This window comes from Protobothrops mucrosquamatus, unplaced genomic scaffold, assembly GCF_001527695.2.
Source record: "Protobothrops mucrosquamatus isolate PMUCROS unplaced genomic scaffold, P.Mucros_1.0 scaffold68, whole genome shotgun sequence".
NCBI classification, from domain to species: Eukaryota; Metazoa; Chordata; class Lepidosauria; order Squamata; family Viperidae; genus Protobothrops; species Protobothrops mucrosquamatus.
This window is the reverse complement of record NW_015386446.1, coordinates 1-22,816: the sequence shown is the minus strand read 5'-3', so window position 1 is coordinate 22,816 and position 22,816 is coordinate 1. Positions and strand designations below refer to the sequence as shown.

The 22,816-nt window shown below is 37.5% G+C and overlaps 1 protein-coding gene across 1 annotated transcript in view; it reads left to right on the top strand.

Moving 5' to 3' along the window:
* The window catches only part of CACNA1G (calcium voltage-gated channel subunit alpha1 G), a 368,214-nt gene extending 353,863 nt beyond the window's left edge, over nt 1-14,351 (top strand). Inside the window, exons 33-35 of the mRNA XM_029283371.1 lie at nt 1,344-1,536; nt 7,351-7,520; nt 13,478-14,351. Coding sequence (XP_029139204.1) covers nt 1,344-1,536; nt 7,351-7,520; nt 13,478-14,338 — 1,224 coding nt within the window. The 3' untranslated portion in view covers nt 14,339-14,351. The remainder of the gene's footprint in view (nt 1-1,343; nt 1,537-7,350; nt 7,521-13,477) is intronic.
* The last annotated feature ends 8,465 nt before the right edge of the window (nt 14,352-22,816 follow it).

Below are 22,816 nucleotides of genomic sequence, written 5' to 3'. Positions count from 1 at the left end.
ACCTGCAACTATTCCACCTATCCTATCTTAACAGATTTTAACAGATTTCTATTTCTACTAAAAGAAATGAAACCATGGGAAAAAGTAGGAATGGTTTTGAAGGCAAAGTGATGAAAGCCTTATTTGGAAGTAACCTGTATCTGCTCAGGCTGACAGTATTGTTAGAAGAGCAAATGCATGCAGAAAAGCAAAGATAATAAAAGTTTTTTAAAAATACTATATGTAGACAACAGATGTAGCAGCTGGTATAGATTTATCCAAACCATAATGAATGTCAATTTTATCTTGTCAAATGAATTTCCACAAATTGCACATACATTCATTGAAGCTGTCTGGGCATAGCCCAGTATTTGCCATAAAATGAAATATATCACTGCAGTAGGGAGGGGAAGATAATTGATATAAGATTCCACTGATTTTAATTGAATTAGGATATCATCTAATTTAAGAGATAAAAAAGACTTGATAGTAGTGTACAATGCATTTAACTGTGTTTATCTGAATCATTAGCTATAGATAATTCTAATATCTAAATCCTTAATTGAAAACAAGAGTTAAATTCATTCTATGTGTTAGGGAAATTAAAAACTATTGGCTAAACCTACTGCATAATAGGTACTCTATTTATATTTTGTTTCACTGTGAATTAGATTAGAAAATCTAACATCATATTTCAGCTGGAATGAGACCAGAGACTTTTGTAACAGTACATTTTTATTATTTAGATTTTTTTTCTTTTAAAATATTTTCCTTATTGTTGAAAATACATTATCAATGTTCCTTTGTAATTCTGCTTGTATATGCAGGCTTATTTTTAGCAATACAAAATAAAGGTCACAAACAGAATATACTTTCCATAGATAAAGGTAGCTCCCTGTTTGTTCAAAAAAAATTAGCTAGAATTATGAGCTGATTCCTGCAAAAGCTTCCTTTGAGCAGGAAGAGATTGAAAAGATTTGTATTACTCATTTAAAAGACTAAGGTTTTGCAAAGCATGCAACTGTTAACCAAGCCTTGAGGCATGATGCTTGTTCAACTAATCCCGAAATAGTCATGGTTTATTGTTGTAATGTTGTTTCTCTGTTCCCCTGTATTGTATATTTTGTTTTTAATGTGGTTCATTCTATGTTGGTGCTTTAGTAATAGTAAAAATGTAGGATTATTGCTTCCTGGTCAACTCATGTGTGCAATTTCATTTGGTTATACTAGAAGTTGTGCAGCCTAATAAATTGCATGCTCACCACATCTCATGTCTGTTGCAGTGGTTGTCACCACAGTTCCAGTACACACATGCTTTTTCCACTTCTGTGACATTCTCTTTCTCTTTTTTTTTCTTTTTTTAGACTGATATTCCTTCCATTAATGATGACCCCCTGATTCTCTCATCAAATCAAGATCTGCTGAGAGTAGGGAAGACTTCTGTGGGCCGCACCCATTCTCTGCCAAATGACAGCTATATGTTTCAGGCTCCAGATACTGGCCCCTATGATACTTCCTTGGGAGAAAAAAACTCATCTCATCAAAAATCTCAGTCAGGTACAAAGCATTTGCCTCAAAAAAAAAAAAAAACCTTTTAAACATGTGGTTTCCCAGGTAGAGCTTTATGGAAGTGTTAGTTTGTTTGCCTTTTTTAAACCTTGGATATAATTTGCAAGGTGTATGGAAAAGTCTAGTGCTGAGACTGAAATTCCAGATTAGAAACTGACAGATGAACTCCCTTTGTCGAATTGAATGGGCCTTGTGCATAAATCCATACAAATCTCAACTGACTTGAAATGGAAATGGATGATGAGGATAAGAAACAAGCTGGGCTGGCAGGAATGCTCAATTTCTTGTTGCTTCTCTGCTAAAACCTCTTCTACCAAGTTTTATATGAAATAGCATGGCAATTATTTAGACCAGGGAAGAATGACAGATCACCTGCCTCACGTTGTTTTACCGCTCCAGATTGGCCCACCTGAAACAGCTTTTTCCATGAATCATACACCCATGTAACGTAGAGCAAGGCCCTTATTTTTTTAAAAGAACCTGGACTTTTCTAGGGATGGTTCCTTGCTCAAATCTTTTGATCATTAAACTTGTCCTTCACTGCTGTAAGTACACTCATCAAGTCATTTCATGTCATCACTTGTTTTCTCCATTGTGAAACATCTTAGGTATACATTTTTTTTAAGACGTGAAAATTGGAACTCAAACTTGCTAGATTAATTTACAACGGATGCTAGGACAAACTAAGGCTCCCTTGTGACATTGCCACCCCTCTTCCTAACACAATGAAAAGCTGTGAATCTTGCTGTGGCACTGCTGAAAATTCTGCCTGACCAAACACAGAGCGGTGGAATAGGTGGGGAAGAAGAACATACAATACAATGAGATTGCATCTCCGGCAATATTACAGGATGAGATTAGGGAGTGATGCAGGAGTGTTTATTTTGTGTGGCAGCCCTTTATTAGGCACTCCAACTTGTTTCAGACTGAGTACTGCTCTCCCTTAGCAGTAATGTGAAGTGATAGGACAACATCTATACAGTATTCGTTTTTCTAAAGAGTTGAAATTGCACCATCACTTCTCTGCTCTCTGCAATGAAAAGCAATCTTATTAAAGTCCCCGGAAGAAGAACCAAGACTTCCTTAACAAGAATCCTAGGGGGTGGTTTGAGACTAGTTTCTCTCCTAAATCTCTCTCTCTCTCAGAAAGCCTGTTTTAGGATCAAGGAGAATTTATTGTCAAGTGTCTTCACCCAGCACTTGAGAAAGGTACAATATGTGAAGAGGTTAGTGGAAAGATATTAAAATGTGCATATTAATTGCTGTTTAGCAGCAGGAATAAAAATGCAGAAACTATAGCTATTAAGCAAAGCAAGGGTACCTTGACACTTTAGCTTAGCATAAAATAATGTAAAATCACATGCAGTATTCAACATAGCATAACTTAGGAGTTTATAAAATTATCCATGTCTAGAATGTCAAAATCAAGGAATCAGGCTTGATTTCAGGGCAGCACAACAACAAAATCTAAACAAAACAAAACAAAAAAAACCCACTAGAATCTTATGCTGTATCAGCCTAGTTGGTAATACAACAGAAAACTGAAGTTTTATAATGAAGATGAACTAACATCTAGATATAGCATATATTTAAAAAAAAAATACTAGAGTATCCATAATTTATACTTGCATATGAATATAAATGACATTTATAAACCAACTATGAATCACAGTTCCCTAGGCAGTGTATAAATTTCTTGGCAATACAGGATAAAATAAAAAAGTAGCAACATATTTCATATAACAATAAAAATCATAATAAATGCAGCAGCTAAAGTCCCAGTAGAACCTACAGTACATCAAAACAATATTCTGTTTTCCCAAAATACTTGGGACGTGATACCCCAAACTTCAAACTGGTGTCCTCAAATTCCTGGAAAACAAAAATGTCCAAGGATCAATGTGAAGACTCCCCCCAAAAAGAGATCATATGCCTTTCAATTGCTTCCAAAACAGAATAGGTCTTTTTCTTTCAGCATTCACAAAAAAAACAAAAACAAGTTGCCATCCTTGAAATACAGTGGGAGATGGGTTTCTTCTAGAACAGTGGCTCCCAACCTTTTCCATACCTTTTCCTTCAGACTGCCTGGATGCCTGGCAAGGTTTTTCAGAATTGGTTTGCCGTTGCCTTCTTCTTTTTAGGGTTGGCAGAGAGAGACTAGCCCAAGGTCATCCATCTGGTTTTATGCCTAAGACCAAACTAGGACTCACAGTCTCCTAGTTTGTAGCCTGGTGCCTTAACCACTACATTAAGCTGGCTCTCTAAGACTAGCCTGTATGAAAAGAATGGTGAGGATGGGCACACATGTGCATCCATGCCTATGGGCCAAAGAGGAAGCATTCAATTTTGGGAATCCATGCCTGCAATAGAAAGCAAATAATACGATTCAGATGTGATTGACCACTGAGAACAGGCAGACCAAAGGAAAGGGCTTTCAGGAAAAAAAATGAGATAGATTGTTCACCTGGAATCAAATCTATATAGTGTAAAATGGGGAGGGGGGATGAGTGAATGTAGGCTTCTAACTAGACTGTGCAGTCTTTGTGAATATTTTTCTGCAAACTTTTTTCTCTCTGTTTATAAAGGCAATTGCAAGCCTTTGACCAAAAAGAAAACAGCTATGTATGTTCCGTAACCCAGAAATGAATTAGGGCAGCGGTTCTCAATCTATGGGTCGTGACCCCATTTGGGGTCGATCGACCATTTCACGGGGGTCGCCAAGCAAGGCTGTCCGCCATTTTTTTCCCCTTTTCCGGCAGGTGCCTTACCTCCCTTGAGCTGGGCCAGCTGGTGGTCGGCCTGCTCCGTCTCTGCCGCTTGCCAGCTACGCCTCGGCCGGCACAGGGGGCGGAACCACGCATGCGCGGTGCTCCCGAGCAGGGAAAGTCCTCGACTTACGACCGGTTGGGTAGTCCTCTACTTACGACCGGTTTAGTCCTCGACTTACGACCGGTTTAGTCCTCGACTTACGACCGGTTGGGGGTCGCGGCATTGAGAACCACTGAATTAGGGGCTCTTTGAGTTCTTCCTCAAGTAGGAAATCAAAGCATATGAATCAGAAATCAGGCTATTTCATGATTACAAATGATAATTTTTTCTTCATTTTAACTGTTTGTAGTACCTTTACACATCTGCAAGATGCAAAAACGTTACCTTTAGTTCCATTCAAAGTATGGATCTGTAGTCTGCAGAACATTCAAGAAATTAAGAAATGAAAAAAGAAACTGGCTGAAAGTTATGCGGGAGAGGATTACACTTCTTTGTCATTTGTTAGCCTAATACAGGATAGTGTATTGGTCTAAAAAATGAAGAGATGGGGGACCCATAACCCTCACACTAATATCACATGGGCATCTACCCTAATTTCACAGATGTTCTGCCAGTGATGAAGCCTGATTTCTGACCAAAACAGAGCGACCTCTGGTTTGACACTTAGCATCTGTGAAAAAGTTGACTTTCAGAACTGATTGCAGTGACCTCTGTTTATTAACATGCAATTCTCTAAAGTGCTATGCGGTTACTTAAGGCCATATATCACCAATACGTTAATAAGATTAACATGAGATTTCAAGCTGGAAAAGGACGTTGTGTTTAAGTAAACTTGGCCTTTGCAAAAGTTATTTGTTTCAATAATCCTGCATAATAGGGTAGATATTCTGGGAAACAGTCCAGGACAGATGAGGTTCTTTCTGTGGGAGATGGTCCAGATAAAATGAATTACTTTTTCTAATTGCTTTTTTTTTTCCCCACAAAAAGATCGTGTTGGATCTTGTAGGGAAAAGTTTTATAAGGTTCTGTGTGCTGCAAATGTTACAATCCTAGATCTGGGAATAAGAAAGTAGCCAGAGAATGTAGTGGGAGCATCCACAGGAAACCTATATCCACTCGCCCTTCGTGTCCACCTTTTCTCTATAAATCAGAAACTGGGGAAGAGAATATGGGATTGCCCCACATCATGCCTCTTCCTACAATATATTATTTATTAGAGGTAGCAAATGTGATTTCACTTGCAACCTAAAGAACTTAGCAGATAATGTGATAGTGTTGAACTTTCCACGAATGCACAAAAACCGGAAGCATAATTCAATTGGGAATTTACAAAAAAAAGAGCACTGCTCTGTTTTAGAAAAGTCCTAGTTTGGAAGAATATGGAATATTTGAAAATAAAACTCTGATCTGTGGAGGAAAAGCTCTGATTTGGAACAAAATGGACACGTCAGAAAAGGAAGGGCTTGTTTGTTTCTCTACAACAAACCACCACATCTATGCCTTGTTGGCTACTTCTTCTCTGCTGGCCATTCCTTTCCAATTTCTAGTTATTTCTATACTTGGGCACTGATATGTTGAAAATTCAAGGACATCTTTGATGAGGGAAGGCAATGGCAATACATCTCTGCTGCCTGTTTCCTGAAAGAAAGTGCAACTATCCTGGGAATCACCATCATTCCTCATCCCACTTTTGTGAGGCTGGCATCTACACTGTGCCAGGTGGTTAACTGGCATAATTGTATACCTGATCTCCCTCTGGGTTCATTTTCTGTGGTTGAACTCTTGTCTGATTCTGGATAACATTAGAGACTCGGATATATTAATTTTGCAGTCACTTAATCAAGATATAGTCGCCACAATTATTTGTTTTCCCTGTGTGAGAATGTGTTAGCAGAAACAGAGTTTAGAATGTTGTGGCAGTTCCTTCCTAATGCCATATCACTATGGTGATTTTTTTTTCCTCTTATCAAAACCAAGATTCTAAGAGAGAGAGAACGTATTACTAGATTATAGGCTTGAATTCCCAGAGTAGAATTACTTCTTCACATACGCATTAAAAAAACAAAACAAAACCCCAATCTGAATGGTCTTCCCATCTCCTCCAGAGCCAATTTATGGAAATGCTTCGGAAGTACTTGTAGCCCTCGACTTACGACCACAATTGAGCCCAACATTTCTGTTGCTAAGTGAGACATATGTTAAGTGAATTTTGCCCCATTTTACGACCTTTCTTGCCACAGTTGTTAAGTGAATCACTGCAGTTGTAAAGTTAGTAACATGGGTATTAAGTGAATCTGGCTCCTCCATTGACTTTGGTTGTCAGAAGGTCGCAAAAAATGATCACATGATCCCAGGACACTGCAACCGTGATAAATACGAACCAGTTTGTCAAGCATCCAAATTTTGATCACGTGAATGTGGGGATGCCGCAAAGGTCACAAGTGTCAAAAGTGGTCATGTCACTTTTTTCAATGCTGTTGTAACTTTGAACGGTCACTAAATGAACTGTTGTAAATTGAGGATTACCTGAATATGCCAGGAATCAAGCACACCACATGTGTAAAGTAGCTGCAGAGATGAGATCTCTATTCAGTTGTGGATGTGTTCTCCTAGACCAGGGGTGTCAAACTGCTGGCCTGCGGGCCAGACGCATCATCCCAAAACCGTGCCCACCCCATTGCCGGCAATGGAGAAAAAGCTCCGATACGTCGCGCAACGTCACGTGACGTCACAAGTTTGACATGCCTGTCTTAGACCATTTCTTAGCCACTTCTTATTCCAGAGTTTCCAGCTTTTCTAGAGTCTGAAGCCTGCCTACATAATGCCTTTACTGTTGATACAACCAGCCACCACTGCTCTTGTCCTGCATTAGCCATACCAGTAAGTCCCCAAATAGAGACTTGCTGATTAAGTTTCTTCACTACTTCAGAGGATTTGCTACTTTAGAGAGAATCTGAATTTGATCATTAGAAATGAAATTAAGGAACGGAATCTGTTAGATGCGAGCTCTCAAGTTTCCTGTCCTTTCCTCAGGGTCAGCTACGTCAGTGCAGTCTCAGCCTGCGAGTATTGATGCTGCTCTACACATTGCCAGAAATCGATTCCACCCTCTCAAGCCCCAATACAATCTTGACTGGGAAAGCAAACCCAAAGTTGCTCCACCTGCGCGTTCTCCGTGTGCAGAACGGCTACTTCGTAGACAGGTAAGCTGGGCTAGCGAGGTGGTCCTCTCACTGGTTTTCATTCAATGTGCAAGCCGCAGGCTTAATTTGATGTGGTTGCAAAATTATATAAGAAGCAGAAAAAAATTAGAAAGGTTGAAATAATGTGTCCAGGCTCCACTCTCTCTGATGAGTAGAACATACGCCTAGCGAGACCATAGTAACTGTGTTGGCCAATGTGGGCTGTGTAAGTCACATGTATGACTTTATGAAAAAAGCATTAGTATCTGGCAAGAAGTGATATCTTTATCCTGATCCAGTCCTTGTTCTTGAGTCTTGCTGGCAGACTACACCCAAATTTACTCAAATGCTGTTTCAGTCTGCTGACTACTTCTAGTTCCCTCTTTTGATGTCCCCTAGCTATGTAGTTGTGCCTCCTATAGATCATCTACCTGCATAACTGCATCAATTTATCACAATATTATTTTTAAGAAATTTATTTTGTCCATGTGTGTTCACTATTCTTTACATTAAATGATTTTTTAAGCCTCGTTGGCCCAAGCATTTTATTCTGCCAGCCTTTCAACTTGACTGTGGAATTCTCTTGAAAATTCTACAATTTTTATCTATGTTTTTTTTTAATTTGCCCAAAAGTTAAAGCTTAGCTCTTTTGCGTTTAGGATTGAAAAATTGTAATCTTAAATGCAAAATATCACTCTTCATTTTCTCCAAATAGCATATTATACAAATTTAAGATTACTTTCAGAGCTCAGTTTATTTAAAAACATTATTTCCTTTTTCCTGCTAACTAAATAAAGTGCAATTTTTTCCAAGGCAAACTGTTTACATTAATATGGAGTATTAAAGTGGCAGGCTAAATTCCTAAAGTCTATTAGATCAATGCTGGGCTAGTCCAGGGTATATTAACAAACAATCAGATCGATTTCATGGCTCCAGCTCCTGGATGTGCTTCTTGTTGTTAAAAAGCTAAAAGTCCAAACCTTTTTAATCAGTACCCCAAAGATAAGAAGTCTCATTAGCTGCCTACTTGGCCATTATAATTAGCAGCCAAAGACTTAATGTTACTAAGCATCAAGCCTCTGTTGTGTATAAGGCTAATTTTCACAAAGTATTTCAAGGCAGAATTGACCAAGAGTTGATGCTACAAATAGTGTAACATCTTGTGTTTTAGATCTTGTGTATTCCTAAACTAGGAAGGCCATCTAACAGCCATTTACTCCAGGGTCACTATGAAGAGAAAGATAGTAGAATACCATAAATTGATAACTACTTTTAGTACTGAGATTACAATCAATATGTTTTTGCTTTGTGGAAAGTTGACTACACTGGAGATACTTTAAAGGAAACCAGAAGTACTGCTATTTTACTACCTTGAAATATTATACATCTTCTTGGTCCTGACCTTTTATTTCCCCCTTATCATAGACTCTCCCCTCTCCAAGGGAGTTAAGCTCTTAAGGGGTAGGATGTTTTGAGAGGCTCAATTGAGTGATTATTCCATCATAATACCAGGTCTGTTGGGTGCTTTTCCAAAAGTGATTGATTAATCTATTGAACTGAAAGGCTAAAAATCCCCAGAGCAATTAGTCCTCTAATGCCACCTTAATCATCCAAGGATTGCAAAATATATCAACAATGAGAAGCTAGACTGAGAAGCCTCCTTAAGAAATCATTATTTTAGCCAACCGCACCTTATTTTATACATACATGCATGCATGGATAATATACTGCTCACAAAAATAAAGGGAACATTTTACCATGGAACTGAAGGGGTTTGCGTTCCCTTTATTTTTTTGAGCAGTATACATACATACATATATATAGGTATACCCTATGTCAGGGTGGAAGAGCTGCAAGGGGGCATGGAAGTTTTACAGTGATATGCCTGGAGGATGGGTGTACCAATTTATTAAGGTTTTTTTATACACTGTATCTACAGTGTATAAAATGGGGTATGATGGCTCAGCTGTTAAAGTTGTTGAATTATCTGCCGGATAGCTGACAACCCAGACTCAAGACCAGAGCGTAATGCGACCGAGTGAGCTGCCATTACTGCCCCAGCTTCTGGCTAAACCTAGCAGTTTGAAAGCACGCAAATGCAAGTAGATAAATAGGTACCACTTTGGTAGGAAGGTAACAGCATTCCGTGTGCCTCAGAAATGTCTTTGAACAACACTGGCTCCCTCAGCTAAGAAATGGAGATGAGCACTGCCACTTAGACTATGAGATGGCTGCAGGCAGTCCAGGATTTGCACATCTCTAATAAAGGGAGAACCAGGTTTAGGGGTCATACCCCATCAATAGGAGTCTCCCTCTGTCATTTTGGCCCGTTCATTTCTTCTATGCACCTTTGTTTTAAACCAGGAGAGGGCAGTCCTGCCCTCAGCATTGTGAAGCATCTGACTGAGACCTGAGGGAGAAAGTTAATTTTATTTATAATTTTTATTTTATTTTATTTATAATATTTCCTATGAGTTCATTTCATGTCTGCTGTTTTATTCTTACTCTAGCTGATTATACATGAAGTATTGGTGATACAAAAAATAAAATAAATAAATAAATAATAAATAAATAAATAAATAAATAAATAAATAAATAATAAATAAATAAATAAATAAATAAAATAAAATAAAATTTCACATTTTTACTCTGTGTAATATTTCTTGCTCTCTTCTCCTTCTTCTCTCTCTTCTTTCCTTCTCACTTCTTTGTTTCTTATTATTTCTTTGTTGAGCTGAATTTTATTTACTTTCTTTTTGGCTCATTCAATCTTGGTGGACTGATAGATTGTCTGTCACTACTTGTTTCTTTTGATTTCTTGTAAGCTCCTTCTTTGTCATCTCACTTCCTTCTCTTCTGCGGACCTTTTCTATTGCCTTTGATCTATCCAAACATCTTTGGATTGTGTATCTAAGGTTTAGTTTCAATATTAATTCTTTCAATGAACTGTCTGATTTTACATCATCTAGTGTTAAATGAGTTGTTCTTTTTGTGGTCCAAGATATTCTCAACAATATTTTCCAGCATCAAAATTCATTGTTTTCATTTAATCTTTCTAATGTTTCAGCTATCACAGCCATATGTTTCAATTGAAGACCATAGTTTTGATAATGTTGTGAGTGTGATGTCTCTGCATTTTTGCCTAAAACTGTTGTAGTCTCTTGCATATAAAAGCTCTTTATTTCTTCACTACAATCGTCACCCTTATGAATTTTTGAAAAGTACAATCTGTACCTACTTCATTTTTTCCTCTGCATGTTTTCATTGGTTGTAATGTCTGTTGACATAATCTTATTTTTTTAATATTGAACTGCAGACCAGGTTTTGTACTTTCTTATTTCATGTTCAACAAGAGATTCCATTAAACCTTCCTCATTTATTTTTTCTGCCACCAATTTTAGTTCCGATTCATATGTCTTCTACGTGTACATGTAAACGTGTGCATGTACACACCCTCATAAACACACACACACACACATATAATTGAAAGTTTTAAGAAATAAAGTAGAAAAGAAAAAGATATAAAGAAAGGTATAAAGAAGTGGCTTCCAGTCTTCTTCACACCAGTTATAAGTACCAATTATACTTTAATTTGTCTTTGTAAAGTTACCTCATGACTCTCTTTTTTCTATCATCTGTTCCACTGTTTCTCAATTTTAACAACTTTAAAATTTGTGGACTTCAATTCCCATAATTCCTCAGCCAGCATTCTGGGAGTTGAAGTTCACAAATCTCAAAGTTGTCAAGACTGAGAATCACTGATCCTGTCTAATAATCAGAATTATAAATTGCAAGCTCCTTTTTTTATTTTGTTTTGTTTTTCATGCAAAAAGTCCGTATGGGATTTCCAGTCATCAATAATTTAGATATTGTCTTTTCTCTAATCTGACAACTCAGCTTAGTCGGCAAGTTCTGTCATCTTTACCAACCATTCCTCCACTGTAGGTATTGGCAAGTATTTTCATCTTTGTGCATACAATAATTTGCTGCAGTTATCATATATGAAAATTGTGTTCCATGACTTTTTTTTTCTAGCTGTTTATCCATCAGTCCCAGGAGGAAATGTTCTGATTTCAACTGAGCGTTCATTTTTAAAATCCTCTGATTCACTGTATATATTTAAGCCCGAACGTTTTAGGTTTTTATACACAACTGCCCAGAGTTACCCTGTGATAAGATAGGTGGCCAATACATTTAATAAATAAATAAAGTATGACAAATTTATTTCCCAATTCTGAACCAGGCATATGTTCTATATTCCACTATAGCTATTGTTTGCATACAAATTCTTCATTGGGGCAGGTGAGGTAGCCCAGTATATCTTATTGTTTTAAGGGCTATCCACAATTTATTGGAATTTATATATAGACTAAAAACTCTGTATATAATACAGGCAGCAAACTTAGATGTCTTTTTGGAATTCCCTTGCTTTTTCCATTGCCTTCTGGACGTCAGCAGTGTGTTTTCCCTCTGAATCCGGTTTGTACATCAGGCAGTTCTTCTTTTATAGTTCCAGAATCTTCTGCCGTTCAATTTCCCTTTCTTTTCTTGGTGCTGCCCTGGCAATTAGTGATGAATTCCTTGGTTGAAAGTCAATCTGCTGATTTTCAAGAACAGAAAAGCCTTGCGTAAGGAGTTGTTCCTTGCCAGTGCACTGCAAAAGTGTTTTTCTTCTAAGTATCAGCCCAATGCGGGTATTCACACCTACTGCATCCTTCAACTTTAAAACTTCTCAAAATGCTAGGTACTAAACCCAATTGCAGACATGTTGAGTTCAAATCCTTGTCCAGTCCTAGCTCCAAAATTGACAAGGGGCAGATTTGCCAGCTTTAGCACTGTGAGAACTAGAGCCATCTCCCCTCTACAAGCAGTTCCAGTGGGAATCCAACCATCTCAACAACTTCCTGCAGGTCTAAAGACTCTCTTGTATTTCTTTTGCTTTTGTGGGGGTAGACAGTTTTACCTCTGTAAATATGACTTACAGTGGTAGAAACAAGAGCCTTCTAAGAATATTGACAAATCTTCTGTGAATATACTAAAAACTCACCTTTATAGTAAATCTAATAAATGTTATTTATTTACCTTAACAGCAGTCTCCATGGACACATAAAAGTGCCATTTCAACAAATAAAAATATTATGTAGCATTTTTAATTTCGTAACACTGTAGCAACATGCTTTTATTTATCTGAACGCATAATCAAGCCAAAAATTGTTCTTTCTCTGTTAGCAATACAAATAAACATGTAAAAGCTTTAATTAAAAACACTGATTTTTTTTTTAAATAAATTCAACAACAACCCCCTATCCTTCTCAACGTATTTCCATCTTCTTCATGAACTGGACCCTGTTGTATAAAAGCTTTCCTAGGGATGATTTCATGCCTTGAAAAAACAAGAATTATCAGGGCAAGCTCTACTGTGCTAGGCAAACCTATTGTAATATACTACACTAAGCACTGATTTGCATGTTTTATTCAGCATCAATGCGATTTAAGCTCCTGAATGCCTAAAAGAGGTATTCCCAAGAGTAGAACAACTGCTTAGGTTGTCCCCCAAGGTCTTCTGCAGGGACCTCTTGGCTCTGAGCCAGATACGCCATATAGATTATTCTGAAGGCAGTTCTATCACAGTTCTTGTGAGCATAAGGAAAAGGGAATTTTAGGCTGAGCACATCTAAAAAATAGCAAGAGTTCTCAACTACTCCCAAAGCAGAATGTCATGAATTAGAGAGTGTACAACCTAAACCTCATGTGCAAAATAGATAATGTGACTGCAGGGCATTATGAGAGCAGCTGGTAAAGAAACCTTGAAACTGGAGCTTGCTGGAGCTGTCAGTCCCTCACACACAAAAGCTAAAATTCAATTGTCAGCTTTAATATGCCATTTACATCTTGCACCTTGCCTGCACTAATACTTCTTCCATGTGTTTCTTCCCATCTGATTCTTTTAACCCCACCCCCACCCGTCCCCGGCACAGATGGCAATACGGAATGACTCTTCGGATACTCCTAGTTCAGAAAGCAGAGAGAACCTCCGCGCTGAGGTGAGTGAGCTCTCTGATTCCAATTTGTCAGCCCCATCAACTGAGGACCTTTCTATCACTTTGACATCCTCGGGAGCAAGAGAGCCTGCCAGCTGGGTCCGATCAAGTGTTCACACTCAGCAACATTCCCGTAATCAATATAACATCTCCAAGCATGTTCCAGATTTGTGTGCCTGTACAGACTCTCTTCAAGAACTACCTGGGGATCCAATGGACCAAGAAGTATCAGAAATAAACAGCTGTTTTACTTCTGGAACTTGTTCAGCCATGAGTGCCTCATCAGTGGTCCAGCCTGAGACCCCTAAGAGAAATGTAGGCAACAGTGGCAATGTTCCTTTGAAGGACCTGAAGAAATGCTACAGTGTAGATACACAAGGTCTTCTTAAAAAACCATCATCTTGGTTAGACGATCAAAGGAGACATTCCATAGAAATTTGTTCCATGGAAAACAGCCCCCAGCATCATTCCACATCTAGTTCTTCTGGCTTCATCAGTCAGGTCTTCAGTGAAATGGAAGGCTTGCAAGGGACACGGCCAAAGAAAAAAATGAGTCCCCCGTGTATATCCATAGACCCTCCTGAGGAACAGAGGTTGCTACTAAGGAGGTCTTGCACTGCGTCCCCTTCCAGTGCAGATGTTTGCTTGAGAAGACGTGCTCCATCTTGGGACTCGAAGGACTCTGTGGATGCAGGGGACTCCACCCTCCCAGACAGTCTGTCAGTAACTCCAACTCCAAAGAAAGACTTGTTGACGCTCCCTAGTTTTTCCTTTGATCAACCAGATGTTGACCCTTGAAATGGTTTCTTTTCTGTTACTGGTGCCAAAACTTTTTTTTTTCCCTCCCTCGTGTAATAAATTAAACCTCTCTATTCTAAAATGGCACTGATTTTTTTAAATATCCAAAGTTTAAAAAAGAGCTAGCTGGTAGAAGAATGGTTAAGCTATATCACGCTTACTTAAGCATAAGTTCTGCTTGGGTAAAAGCAATACATTGTTCAGAGTCTATATGTATAGTCTATTTTATTAAATTAATTGAACCTAGTATGGCAGTATGTAGTACATTTTGCGGCTTAAAAACCTGATTTATTTTCTCTTGTTTTATGTACCTCAGAATATTCCTGAGAATATGTTGGTCTTTTTTTTAAAAAAAATAATAATGAATATTTTAACCTTTAAAATTACATATTTAACCCTCCCTCTTTTTTTCTTTATTCTTTCTTTTGTTTTCTTTTGCAAAGCACAAGATGTAGCCGTTAGTGCATTACAGAGAACATGTGCCCCATAATAGACCATAAATAAGAATTGTTGCAATTATAATGCATTTCATGTACTGAACCAGCCACTATTTTCTGCAGAGATTAGCCATATCTGTTTCCAAAATTGGATTTTATTACAGTGCAAAGCAAAAGGAAACATAGAAATGAAACGATGAACAGTCAGACAGATTTGCAAAAATGTCCATTACGCTGAGAATTCAACTGCCTTCCACTAATATACAAACATATATTTTGTTATGGCTTTCCATAATAATCTCCAAAATCTTAAGGAGCGGGAATTCTTAGGATGAGAAACATTCTCTGGTCCCACTGCCCAAATCTGGTAGGTTGGAAGAGAAGGAAAAAAAATGATGCTCCAGCTATTTCCTACTCCTAAAAGTCTTGTTTCACTCTCTCTTTCGGTGGAAGAACCTAACCTGAGGGTCAAGAACAGCTGCTTACAAATCCATCTCAATTGGAACATTTCACGCCCATGTATCCAAGGAGAGTGGACACTTGCTTACTTTTGAGCAACTTTGGTTCCTTAACATTTGTGTTTATCTTTATGCGGTGCAACCATTGCGCTATGGAAAAGCATATGCTCCTCTGAAACTCAGTCTCTGTAGTGGCAGATATACACTGTCTAACAACAGGAATACATCCTTTGACTTGTGATATGTAGTATAAATGTGTACATTCTGTTTGTTTCAACGGCACCTGGCGGCTAAGAGGATCGGCAACATAGACGTGAAAATGAGTGAATCATATGGATGGAAATCAAATTTGCCACAGATACAGCAGGTGAAGTTTCCTACTATTTATTCACGTCCCTGCAGATATGAGATATGCTAAATATGTCAGTCTACTGCAGTGTTTCTCAACCTTGACAATTTTAAGGCATGTGGACTTCAACTCCCAGAATTCCACAGCCAGCAATGCTGGCTGTGGAATTCTGGGAGTTGAAGTCCACATGCCTTAAAATTGTCAAGGTTGAGAAACACTGGTCTACTGTTAAAGACACAATATAGATCAATGAAATGGTATGTATATCCTGATCAATGTGTAGCTCAACTGCTCTAATTCCCAACAAGAGAGGCTGAGAATACTGTTGTCGTTCAGTGTGTCCTATTGGCGCCTCATGAAGGAATCCTCTCTAAGGTGCATTCCGAGGATAGCTTCACATTCTGCAGTAGGAGAATTATGTGAAGGAACTTTAAGTTACATTAACTTCTAATCAATCAAATGTAGAGGCAGCCCAGAGTGATTTCATTAATGGGCAATTTAATGATCAGACACCTAGAATGATTACTTCTTCTCCTCTTCCTCCTCATCGCCATCTTCATCATCATCAAACGAATTTTAGAAATTCAATTAAAAATTAAAGTTCTTTCCCCCTACAGGGGGCATCGTATAGCCCAGGGGTAGGCAACCTTGGCTCTTTTATGACTCGTGGACTTCAACTCCCAGAATTCCTGAGCCAGCCATGCTGGCTCAGGAATTCTGGGAGTTGAAGTCCACGAGTCATAAAAGAGCCAAGGTTGCCTACCCCTGGTATAGCCAAACAGGACTGGCAGTTACAAAATTGGATGTATTTTTTTGTTTTACTTAAACTGATGCTGATTTGCAATACTGCAATCCACTCACAATTCTTTTTCTACTGACCTTGCTTAAGAGAGAGAGAGAGACACCCCAACTGTATTTTGATATCCAAATAATTATCAAAGAAAAATCCTAGAAAGGTTCAGTTTTTTTTCTTTTTCCCACTTAAGAGATTTGAGAGAGAGAGAGAGAGAGAGAGAGAGAGAGAGAGAGAGAGAGAGAGAGAGAGAGAGATGGGGAGGTGGGTTCTGCTGTCTTTTTAACACTTATAAACCCACATGCTAATTTGATGAGGAATGGCTTCCAAGCAAGTCAGTTCCAGTTGGCATTAACCTCACTTGGCTTTAACCATTAACCATGCCAAGTCCTAGACATTTTTCTCCATTTTAGTGGAATGCCAGGACTCAATTTTCAGTGCCAGAGCTTACCCTTGGAATAGAAGAAGAACAAATAGATTAAAAACACCCCAAGCATTTCCTTTCTTCTAATTCTAAATAAGCGGCAGAAATTCCCCATTGGGGTAAGGCTTTTCAAGTCAAAAGCCTTTCTTTCTAGAGTGCTATGATCCACAGCATTATTTTCCAAGAAATTAAGCATTGGGGATTTGACTTCCACAGATGCCACCATGGAAACAGCATATCTTGCACAATAATAGTATGGCGTTTTGCATTAAGTGCTTTTACAGCATTTTTTAAAAAAAATTCTGCCCTAATAAAAAAGATGATCCCAAAATGCTGCTTCTCTATTTATACAAATAGTCCTTGACTTACAATCAATCGTTTAATGATCGTTCGAAGTTATGACAGTGCTGAAAAAGTGACTTACTATTGGTCCTTGCACTTATTATCCTTGCAGTGTCCCCACAAAATTTGGACATTTAGCAACCGGCATGCATTTGTGATAGTTGCAGCACCCCAGGATCACCTGATCCTGCCATTTGCAATCTTCCCAGCGGGCTTCTAACAGGCAAAATCAATGGGGAGAGCTGAAGTTGTTTAATGTCCAGAGCAAAAAGTTTGTAAAATCTGGTGCAACTTGCTTAATGACTGCCTCCTTTAGCAATGGAAATTCTGGTCCCAAATTGGTCAAAAGTAGAGGACCTGCTGTATAACCTATATATCAGATAATGTGAGGCAAACTCATTTTTCCAAATCTCCTCAAAAGCTTCTCAACTGAGTTTCAAGCACACTTGGGCTTCACGTGTTAAAAAATAACCTTTTCACTAGAAAGAAGCTCTTACTAGAAGATCTAATTAGAACTCTGTGAATCTCTTACATTCTTACAGTCTCCAGCTATCTATTGTACTGATCTAACTTGGCAAATATAATATGCAACAGAAAGTTGGTTTTTGAACATCTCTTTGATTTCTTGTGTCCAAGAAAAAGCATGATTCTTCAGATAAATCAGTATTGTGCATATCCAAGGATCCTCAAATCTGTGCTGGCACCATTTGGGGAGCCTTTTCAGAGTCCAAATGTGAACTTATCAGTATTGATGTGACCAAGTTGCTCTTTTCTATGGATCACATTATCCCTTTATTCATTTTTAAAAAGAATAGTAGTATAAAATGATTTTGCTTTTCAAGCCACATGAATGTTTGCTAAAATTATTGATTTCAGCTTAATCTTTCTGTTAAATGTATTTACCATTGCAGTCTTAATAAGTGCTTTAAACCCAGTTAGTAGATATTCTAGGTCATGCACTCATATAGACCACATTCTGTTAAATATAGAAACTAAATCAAACATAAATATTGACTGAAAACAATCCCTAATCATATATTAAAACCCAGTTTGAATATGAGGGTATAATCTTAAACACTGAAACATGTTTCATTATGATTATAAAATCAGCTCACATTGGACACTTTCCTAAAAACACATTCCAAATTAATTTTGACAACTGGTAATTGTTTAAATCACTCTGAAGTACAGGGGCATTGTTTATCAAAGTCTTCATTTTTTCATGTAATGCTCCATACCAATAGACTCTTACTACCCTGCTTGGGGAAAATTATAAATATACAAATGCTGTCATTATTCCAGTCCATTGAGCAGGAAATGAAATCTAACCAGGTCACCAACTAAATTAGACTGCTCTTCTTGAACCTATTAATCATTTTAATATATAGGCAATTAGTGCAATTCTTACAAAACCCTTGCAATCTTCTCATGTAAAAGGTAGGGAAAAGCACAATATGATGATCAAAATGATTTCGGTCCTTTGTTTTTGGCTTAATTACTTGGTTCCTATACATCAAATGCAGATAATCAACCTCATGTATAGTGAAGGAATTGTGTCCCCTTGTTTTGTCACTCTCCTTCATGTAACCATGCTCCTCTGAACATCCAATCATTCATCCATCATGTTTATCTCCAAGGTCTGTATACCCACAGCATCAAGTTTGGCTTTCCCATATATGGAACTTAGATCAATTTGACATGCAGAGACAATAAAGTTAATGAGACAGAGCAATGCAGAAGCATCAGAATTAGGCAATGTGATCCTGGTCAGGTGGAATGGGACAACTCACCACAGGCAACTTGCCGTGGCCAACTCGCAGGACAACTCACCGCAGGACAATTCAACAAATGCAAAAGATAAATTAATTTGAACAGAAGTGTGGCCAATAATAATAAAATAAAGTAGAAAGAATACAGAGAAGAGCAACAAAGATGATTAGGGGACTGGAGGCTAAAGCATATAAGGAACGGTTGCTGGAATTGGGTATGTCTAGTTTAATGAAGAGAAGGATGAGGGGTGACATGATAGCAGTGTTCCAGTATCTCAGGGGCTGCTACAAAGAAGAGGGAGTCAAGCTATTCTCAAAGGTGCCTGAAGGCAGGACAAGAAGCAATGGGTGGAAACTAAGCAAGGAGAGAAGCAACCTAGAACTAAGGAGAAACTTCCTGACAGTTAGAACAATTAACCAGTGGAACAACCTGCCTCCAGAAGATGTGGATGCTCTAACCCTGGAAGTTTTTAAAAAGAGACTGGACAACCATTTGTTTGAAATGGTATGGGGTTTCCTGCCTGAGCAGGGGGTTGGACTAGATGATCTCCAAGGTCCCTTCCAACATCATCATCATCATCATCATCATCATCATCATCATCATCATCATCATCATCATTATTATTATTATGTCAATCAGAAATGCAAGAATTACGATAATTTTGACAAAAATATGGTCACCAATAATAAAAGTAACTGAATGAAACAATACAGCATTGAATTGTCCCACAATGAGTTGGCCATGGCGAATTGGCCGGGGCGAGTTGTCCTAGATCCCTGTTCTAGGCCTTTTGCATAGTAACAAATATCTGGATCAGCTCTTCTGCTAACAGCCTAATTTGCTAAGGCAACCAAATGGCCGGCAGTATCTACAGTGGTTAAAATGTGCACTAGTTGTCTAGTAACTATGAAATCTATTGTGCCCGACACCTTCAATACCTAATCTCTGGGTAAAGTAAAGTGCAATATGTTAGGAAGAAACTAAAGTGCAAAATGTAGCCTGCATTGAAATGAGAGGAACTATCACCACTCAAATTAAAAAGGATTAACATTAGTATCTTTTCAGTACTTGGGAAGCATTGTTGGAATGTCAGTAAAACTAAGGAGTTGCTTCATGGAATTATATTCAATAAAGACCAATCAATACAACTTACTGTAAGCTAATGCATTCAGGAAAATAAAGCATGCATACTTTGTGATACAAATATTTTCTACTTGCCCTTTTGAAAAATCCAGTTGAAGTACTACAGTGTGTGCAATAATCTTCATGGAATTTTAAATAACTTTGGGTTGGGCCTTTTTTAAATGACAACTTTTTTATAAAAAGCAAAACACAATGGTTCTGAAGAGATATATATCAATTCTGTAGAATGGTTCTGTTCAAAGTTTTTTTGTATTTTTTATTTTTTTTTTGGTAGAAATTGCTAAAGCAGTGTCTATTCCTGCATCTTAGTAATAGAAGTGAACTGAAGTCTTGCCTTTTAATATGAAGACTTAGGGAGCAAGATTGGTTCTATGTTAAGGTTTCGATTTGGTTTTTTTCCTGCTTTCCCAAATGTAAACTAAAACTTATTGCCCAGTTCTAAACACATTTCAAGGAGGCGGGGTAGATAACTAGTTGCTCGCAGATGCAATCCTTAAGTCCCTTACTCTCGGTCAGTTGTCTCTTTATGGAAGAGATTTTTCCAAAGGAAAGTGGCTGAAGCCACACTGGGGGAAGAGAAAATGATTGGCCAGTATCTCCAGTCAGAAGTGTCTTGCCCCCATGACCTGAATGGAATTCTGGAATTAATGTAGCTGTGTGTTACTCTGTCTTTGATCATGATAAGCCGTACTATAAACTTCAGTTTGTCAATGTGATTTAAAAAGTAAGCTACAAACTTAACATACACTTTCTATGACTTGAGTGAGATGTCTGTTCTATACTGTATAGCTCTAAATAATTGATCCCAGCTGCATTGTGTAGCTTTATGCACATACTTAGTACATATATGCTAAAGTAAGAATGAAGAAGACAAGTAGGAAAAGAGCTCTACAGATGTGACTGGTTTAAGGTCTGAACTCTGCTAATATTAATAAATTAGTATATTGGAAAGCTTGATTACAGAAAAAAAAGCAGGCGAATGAATAATCTTAAAAGAGATATTATAGCTTTTATTATTGTTATTGAAAGGAATATTTTGTTATGCTAACAGCTTTGGTAATAGGCTAATTTATGAATGTTTAAGACACTGACTTTTGGATTTAAAAGTCAATTTTTAATCAGATTAAAAAATCTTAAATAAATCAACAGCCCTACTGAGATGTAATCTATGCTACAAATAAGTAGGCTAACTCAATGTTGTAATCATTATGGAAGAAAAAAAACTTTTGTGATTTGATCATCATTTACATGAATATGATATATATTTTGTTCATTAAGACTTTGGTGCATCTGAGTGTGTTTACAACTGGATTTCTCTCTAGCTCTCCCTAATGCTGCAGCTCTACATTATTTTTTAAAATGAATTAATCAAAAAATTTATTTCTGTTCCTAATCCCCCATGGCAAGTTCTATCCAGTTTTTTTCAAAGCACACCGGCACTTTAATACTATGGACTTAGTGTCTGCTGATAAGAAGAGACAATTCCGTTTTTGCCAGGTTATAGTCATTTATGAGAGTAAAGATTTGCTACCACATCAAAGGGGGAAAAAGACAATGTAAATTCCATATTTGCAAACATTGCACATAGTATTTCTATAACTTTTAGAGAGATAACAGGTTATTTAAACTGTAGATAATTTGGAAGAAGAAAAACAATCCATACTTTTTTGACTTCTGTAGAATGTACTCAACTGAAAAAGAAAAGTTTTATGGGCTAACAATGCCCCCTTCTTCCCTTCTGTGCCCCCTGACTATGATAACCCATGTAGAATCTTTCACAAAAATTTCTAGAGTAGCTACAGTACCAATGTCCATAAACAATCTAATAACTATTTTAGAACTTTGTATTTAATTATCAACATGTTGTTATATCAGGTACAGAGACTGAAAACTGGGTATGTGGTCAGGGCAACAAGAGGTGAAATGAATGGGGAGTATTAGATTAAAATGTCTTTTTTTAACAAGTGTAAATCTTTACATATGACATATGACAAATGTGTACTATTAAAAGATTTTGAAAGTAAAAGATATGCAGCTTCGTTATTTTATTCCTAACATCTCTATCTTTTTAACTATATATCTAAGAGAACAGATATCCAGAACATCAGTTTATTTATTAAAGATTTCCTTAATGCATTGGGAATACAATTCCACAAAATTTCCAGCCTCCAGGGCTATTAGCTATATTTGGTATAAATTCCAAGAGAGATCCTTTCTAAATATTTGGCTTGATTTATATCATTCTACAAATTATAAATAATGCATGGGAACATAGGCATTCACTTCACAAAGCTTCAACTCAGAAAGATTTGCATACCATCCAAAAGGAATTCTCATGACATGTAGGAATGTATCAAGCATTCAATGTATAAACTGCTCTAGATAGACAAAACAGTTTAGTTCCTGTCATCCCCAATAAGGAATTATACTAGGATATTAAGTAGAGACAAAGCCTTCTGTTCCTCATACTTGATTGTCCAATTTAGTTTGATGTCTACTATAGTAGTGAAATGGCTCCACCGAGGATTTTTAGATTACCCTACCTTTCCTTGTTTTCTTAAGACACTGGTGGGAAAACCTGCTTGCGTCCAGATAGTGTTGAACAGCCACTCCCAGCATCCTTTAGTAGGCTTGTTTGGGCTGCTAGGAGTTAGCGAAATATGGAGAGACTTGAGCTGAGTAGAGTAACTGAATCCCTGGAGAGAAGGTAATAGTCATGATTGTCTGTATCCATTGGTTCAAATCAAGCTGAATCCTGTTTG